The sequence below is a fragment of the Colletotrichum navitas genome (genome assembly GCF_030913465.1).
Source record: "Colletotrichum navitas strain CBS 125086 chromosome Unknown LY79scaffold_25, whole genome shotgun sequence".
Taxonomy (NCBI): Eukaryota; Fungi; Ascomycota; class Sordariomycetes; order Glomerellales; family Glomerellaceae; genus Colletotrichum; species Colletotrichum navitas.
The window spans coordinates 22,327-29,257 of NW_026850571.1; the positions used below are offsets into that span (position 1 = coordinate 22,327).

At 49.0% G+C, this 6,931-nt stretch overlaps 2 protein-coding genes across 2 annotated transcripts; one reads left to right on the top strand and one right to left on the bottom strand.

The window, feature by feature from the left end:
* Positions 1-510: 510 nt before the first annotated feature.
* LY79DRAFT_514258 (major facilitator superfamily transporter) lies at positions 511-2,117 on the bottom strand (the record flags this gene model as incomplete). The annotated part of the gene is made up of 3 exons (XM_060554586.1): positions 511-1,348; positions 1,400-1,655; positions 1,721-2,117. The coding sequence occupies 3 exons, from the start codon at positions 2,115-2,117 to the stop codon at positions 511-513; spliced, it is 1,491 nt and encodes a 496-aa protein (XP_060414702.1).
* A 2,379-nt stretch (positions 2,118-4,496) lies between these two features.
* Positions 4,497-6,689, top strand: LY79DRAFT_685381 (Sodium:neurotransmitter symporter family protein; the record flags this gene model as incomplete). Its single annotated transcript, XM_060564642.1, has 3 exons — positions 4,497-5,285; positions 5,392-6,180; positions 6,240-6,689. The coding sequence occupies 3 exons, from the start codon at positions 4,497-4,499 to the stop codon at positions 6,687-6,689; spliced, it is 2,028 nt and encodes a 675-aa protein (XP_060414703.1).
* Between the last annotated feature and the right edge of the window lie 242 nt (positions 6,690-6,931).

The following is a 6,931-nucleotide window of genomic DNA, read 5'->3' on the forward strand; positions in this document are numbered from 1 at the left end:
TCGGAACTTAGGCCTGAGTTGTGGACTGCTCTTGAGCTGGATGGCCGACTGGAACACGAACGGCATCAGCATAGTTATAAACAGTGCATTAAAGTTGGAGTACGTATAATCCAACTAAGGATAAGAAACAAGAGCCAAATCTAGGCTAGTAGGCAGCAGGGACAATGTAATAATCCAGTTAGAGCCTACGGTCGTAGATTCATTGTTTTTGTGAAGACAGCCTAGTCGTAGTCAAAACTTCACTTCGAGCTGCGCGTATCTGGAACTAGTTGTTCTTTGCCGCAAGGCGATTCGCAATAAACAGAAGCATAGCAACACAATTATATTCCAAAAGCCTTTAACTGTCTACCCAATTGTCATTCTTATTCGTGGTATGCTTCTAAGATATACGCCGAAGTTGATCGCTTGCTGGTGAAACCTAGTTGTTTTGTCCAATGAAAATAGCTGAAAACTTTACGCTCCACACAGAACCACTTACTTTAATACCTCACAGTGCTTCAGGAAAACAGTTCAGGCCTTATATCTGAACCGCCCCCGATGAAGCTTCCTCCTTCCATATATGGCAGATGGATGTACTGTCTCCTCCGAATCCATCCTTTTGTTGTGCATAACGATATATGACCACGTACCCGAGAGAATCACAAACGCGATGATGACCAGTATCATACTGATAGTCATCCCACGTCGGTAAAAAGGACCCTCGCTGGTCCTAAAGATCCAAGCGGAGATGTAGCTAGCAGTATTTCCAACCCCGACCACGAAACCACTTCCAATTGCGCGTTGAAACGGTGTCCGCAGGTTCTGCATGGCGAGGATCCAGATCATCGGAAGGGTGATAAAGGTACCGAAAGCGATGAAGTAGAGAGCCATCATGATGACACTCGAACTTTCGCGCTCACCGTTGCGCAAGATAGCGTAGCCGATGATTGTAAAGACAAACCCTACAAGGCCGAAGGCAGAGCGATGGTTGAGACGGTCAGCGGCATAGGCCGTCGACAAACAGGCAACTGCGGCCACGACGAAAATTGGAACGACCTGAGCCTGTATCGCCGTAGCATCCAGCTCTGGGCGGAACGACTTGACGAAAGACGGCGAGAAGATGGATAACGAATAAGCCGTTGTAGTTGTGAAGCAGTAAAGAGCCGTCCAACAGTAGTTCAGTGGGTTCGTAAGAAACAGCTTCCACTCTGCCAATGCACCAATACTGGTTGTGCGACTTTCCACGGAACTCTGGATGATTCTTTTCTCTTCTTCCGTCAAGAACTTTGCCTTGTTCGGGGGCCCGACATTTGACACCGAGCATAGACAAGCAGCGACAACCGTGATGATGCCTTCGATGATGAAAATCCTGATGACATTAGAAAGAAGGCGCAGTTTGTATCGCGGTTCGAGAACGTACCATCTCCAACCTTTGAAGTTTTCGGTTACCTTGATGTTTGCAATAGCATACGCCAGAAAGTTGCCAACAATGTTGGAACATATATTGGCCACGGTGATGAGACCGAGCCTCCACTGAAGGTGAGTCGGAGGGTAATATAGCGAACAGAGGAAGACGCAACCGGGTATCAACCCAGCGTCAAAAACGCCAACAAGAAAACGTGTGGCAAGTATCTGATCAAATGTTTTTACGAAGCCTTGGCCGATCGTGATGACCCCTATCTCTGTGTAAGAGGTCGTGCATACTGCCACTGAAGACACGGATTTGACAGTAGATACATACCGAGCAAGACATCCAAAAGACACATATACCACATGTAATGGAAGTTGAATCTTCGGTCCAGAAACCGCATCAGGAGATTACTGGGAACCTCGAATAAAATCAACGGGACCGCGGGCATGGTCAGCACGATAAAAACCTTCATCGCGTCAAGCTTGAGATCTTGGGGCAGCTGGCGAATGAGAGCGGCCCCAATGTTCGTTCTTCCCATGAGCGACAAGAAGTTGAGAAAGAACATGGCAACCATTATCTTCAAGTCCAACTTGTACAAAAGCTTCTGGTCGAAGGTCTTTCCGCCAATTGACGGTCCATAAGACTCGCTCTGGGCGAAGCCGCTTTTCGAGTCGCTCGGCAGCTCGGTACCGCCCGTCACCTTGGCATCGTCGTCAAATGTTGACATTTCAGAATTCCTCTTCGTTTGTTCCCGCTGAAGCTCTAACGAACCTGACATTGTTGGCCTATGGCTGTGAATGGAACTTATGGCAGGCAACTGGGCTGACAGGTAGAGTCCGGAATCATGCCAAGCTCAACCGGTCGTGATTACGATGGAAATAGAGTGATCTGAAGCGGAGAATTATCTTTAGGTCTGATCTCAAGATGATCAACCGGTGTGAGGGAAACTTTGTCGGAGGTAATACGACTTTGTTCTTTCCCCCAATGTCCGCCCGTTGGTTCCGTATTTGATGAACGTTATTTAATTACACTCGGAACATTCTACTTGTGATATCATCCGATGGTCGGCTTTCGCCTCGGCGCTCGGTCCTTGCGACTAACAAAGGTACTCTGACACGGTTTCTGACACAAAAGCGATAGCGAACTGCATTAGGTTTTCCACCCTCATGGCCACGCTTTCAGACAGTCGATTGTGTATTAGTTCAATGTTAAGCAAGATTGTCGATCTTCCGCAGCCCGCCTCTCATGGTTCGGAAGGTGAGGAAGGCGCTGTTATAGCAGAATGAGACGCCCGAGCCGATCAATCTGCTAGCTGAGATAGTTTCAGTCAGGTTGAACGCCAATCCCGTTGAAACCTCAAAACTGATTACTTCACAGTTCGTTTAATGTTGCTATCATTAGTCCTACCGTAGGACAGCGATACCGGCAGCCTCGGACCGATACTATATGATACACATATCGTACCCAGTCCGCATCAGCGTTGAATTCGTTACATAGTAGATACATGGCAAACGAGGAACTTCAAGATACCCTATCGAGCCAGTCATTGGGCGGGATATATGACTCGGTCCTGCTTATTTATTGGCTATTTTAAACTCTCCCCTTTATTGAACTGTGAATCGTACATTCATGCTACATTCGTTCTGACCCAGGAAGATGCTAGTTTCCACCGCAGACCCTCTGAGAATCGTCGATAACTCCTCTTGATCCATCAAGTCCTTTTTTGTCAACGACTCAGCTGTTCCTCACCGCTCTAACAATAGTCATTTGGGTGATGTGGGGGATGCGGCCGGCTTTCCAAGAAATGCATAGAAGCCAAGCTATGCAAATAATAACGTGATAAGTGACCTGCCAAAATCGCCTGGTATCAGGTGTTCTTCTGTTGCCACGCGGAAGAGTCCACTATGCAGCGGAATTGAATGCATGCAAGCAAATGTAGGGTCTTTTGGAATAAAACGATAATGTTGCTTGGTCCGGCACAGCAAGTTGTCAGGCCAAGTTAGAGTTTCTCTAAAAGTGACCAGGCCACATTGCATCGTTGTTCTTTTATGTGGTTGCTCAGGAATCTCAAGCCTTATTATTAATTGATCTATGGGTCAGGAAATGCGATAGTACTGAGTATCCAATTTGGGCTGGCCAGGTGCAGTCTCCTCCATACACATGTGATATTGCAAAGAGTGGCATAATGGACACAGTTAATGTCATGACAGGTGACTATATACCTACATAAGATATGGCAGAGCACGCATCGTTATCATTAACCAAATTTCCCTATCATTTCTACACTCCCACTTTCTAATTTCAATATCTTGCGACTATGTAATGATCCCGAACCCCAAAGCAGCATTTTCCTCCCTTCCAACTCTCTAACTGGTACATTACAGCTTACAATAACCCGAGCTGCTATGCTATGCGGTGGGTTATTCGCGTTATTCTGCCTTGGTGGTTCGATGGAGACAACCCTTGGCGGCGTTGAATCAGCTGGTCGGTCTTGGCCGGACGGATACCGGTCCTCCTAGCGCCTTGTCGCCAAGTCCGCCGAGCCTTGCAAGACTAGGGTGGTTAACGTACACTACATCCGCTCTCAACTCCCGCCCGCAATGCCCCAATAACCGCCCGAGGGAGGATTCGCTTAAAGTCTTGTCCTAGGTAATGCTAAGACATTTGTGCTCCTTGCTGTCCACCAACGAACGCGTGAGAGGGTTTCCCCCAGCCCCGTGAGGCGTGAGAAAAGCAGGATTACGTCCTCTGTTGGATACGTCTCTTGCTGAAAGCTTCTGCGTCCTAACCAGGTTCACTATTGATACCATGGGAAGTGGATAAAAAAAGACAGCCGACTGAAGGTTCGATATGTACCGTATAATCTCGAAACTTTCACCCATTGTTGTTCCCTCGCATCTCTTTTCCACATCGAGCCTCAAACACTCTGAGTGCTTCTTTCTCCCAAGGTTCTATCATACGGAGCTATTTGCACACCATTTTCCAAACCTCATATGGTACCGAAACAAGCCAAGAACTCAGTTCATCCTCACCCCTCGCCCGCGACTGGAACGAGGTAGAGCCAAACCTCGTGTATATACAGGGCCTTACGCACCTGCAAGCGGAAATGGACGTGCTAAAGAAGATCGGGGGCTGGTTTGCTCCTCCGCCGAACAAAGCAGAAGACGGCCGTGATGCCTGGCCATCCAGAGCATCCTTCCTCCTGGCCTCAATGGGTGGCTGTGCCGGAATGGGGAACCTGCTCCGGTATCCGTCCCAGGTGTACAACAACCACGGCCTTCAGTGGTATATCCCGTACCTGATGGCTGTATTTATTGTTGCCATTCCGGTATTGGTCCTTGAGATCGCCATTGGGCAGGCCTATCGCGGCGGTAGTGTCGTGGCATACAACAACCTTAATCAGAGGTTGAAAGGCACTGGTCTGTCTCTGCTTTATGTCGGATTCGTCGTCACCCCGTATTTCGTCGTCAACTTGGCGTGGATTATGAGCTATTTCCGGCACTCCTTTACCAGTCCGTTGCCGTGGACCGGTCGCGGTGAGGAGTTCTTCAACCAGGATGTCGTTGCCAACGTTGATCCGATTGAGGGTAGCCTCACAGCAGACGGCACCGGCGTCCTCAATTACACTCAGTATCCCGGGATCGCCCTTATTGGAGAAACAACCGGATGGGCAGCCTTCACCTTCTTTCTGATGTGGGTTTCCATCTTCCGCGGCGTTGGTTTGACGGGCCGCGTCGTCTACTTCACCATGGGTCTCCCCATCGTGGTAACCATTATCCTCATCGGCCGCTCCGTGTCTCTTGAGAACGCCGGCGAAGGTGTTAAGCTCTACTTCGCCACATGGAGAGGAAGTGAGCTGGCAAAAGGAACTGTTTGGCAGACAGCTTGCGGTCAAGTATGGTCTTTCACAGTTACATGCTCAAGTCCGGCTCTCCTTGAGTTCTTCCTAATGCTGTCAATGACTTGATGCAAAGTCTCTGTTTTTATTAACTGCTACATAGGTCTTCTTCAGCACTGGAGTTGGTTTCGGCTACTTCACGTCGTACGCCTCCTACAACCGCCAGTACTCAAACGCAGTGATGGATTCCATCTTGATCGTCTGCAGTAACGTTCTCTTTGAGAATGTCGCCGCTTTCGCCGTATTTGGAGTTGTAGGGTACTTGGGCATGCGGCCAGACCCTGAGAACCCCATCGGAGGCTTCACGGTCGGATTCTTGACCCTCCCCCTTGCTGTTGCCGAGATGCCCGGCGCCAACTTTTGGGCAGTGGCTCTGTTCTTCACTCTCATGGTCCTTGGATACAGCTCTGCCTTTGCCATGCTCGATGCCATCGTGACCTTAGTAATGGACACAGGCATCAAGTTTTCTCGTCCCATCGTCGTCACAGCCCTCACTATCGTATCGTTTCTTCTTGCGCTGCCGTATTGCACCGAGTTCGGATACTATCTTTTGACTAGCATCGATCGCTGGGTCAACGATGTCGCTTTGGTGTTCGTCGTCTTCGCCGAATGCATCACTTCCACAAGTGTCTATCGCTTTAAGGACGTTATCGGACAAGTGGGAAAGCCGGCCTTTATCATCTACAATACGTGCTACATCTTGGCGATGGTTCTAGGTGTAGCCGTTGCTCATGCTGTTCAAGCCGGGGCTGGGGCGGGTGTTGGTTTAGGGCTCTTCTTTGCTGGATGCATTGTATCTGTCCTCGTTGCCAAGACCCCTGACGCCACTCCGCCCAAGTTTTGGGGCAGCAATGCCTTTATTAGCCGATTTTGGTACCTCGCATTCTACTCCGTAAGTCGATATTTGATCAGTAACAGGAACAGTAGGCTTTTGCTAACATATTTTCAAAGGGTAACCAGCTTCGACGGGACCTGAATGTTGTCATTGGCAGTGGCAAGAACTGGAACATACCGATATTTTGGCCTGTTCTCCTGCGTTACGTCTCAGGCCCTATCTTGAGCATTGTTTACGGCTTCTCATACCCGGCATTCTATCAAGTCCGCTACGACCCTTTGCACATCCTTGGCTTCGCAGTAAGTCATGTCGCCCTGGTTATGATCTTTGCCGGTTTCATGGTTCCGCGATGGTTTAATGTCTTTATTCCGGCTCATCGGAGACACGAGGGCAAAATCCACTATGCCCCTCTGGTAATCATTGGTGCGGACGAGGCCCAGGCTATTGCAGCCGACAACATGGAGCAGGGGCACACGCCTTCTCACTCGGATGAGGGTGTAGGCCGCAAGGAGCCGCCTACTCACGACGGCCTGATCATGGAAGATGAGAAAAAAGCCAACATATGATACAACGGCCTCAGTTTACGTGCTCTGCTTCCTACTTTTATAGAAATAAAGCAACATTATCAGGATTAGATTCAGACCTTCTTTCTGAGCAGAGGCCCCAAGGACCATATACAATGCTCGGTTATATAGCCGAGGAAACGTAATAGCTAGGTTAGCAACGTTCAGCGACAGACATCGGAGGAAAGGATGCCGTCCAGATATCGAAAAACAATAAATAGTCGTCGACCTCAAAGTGTGCTTTG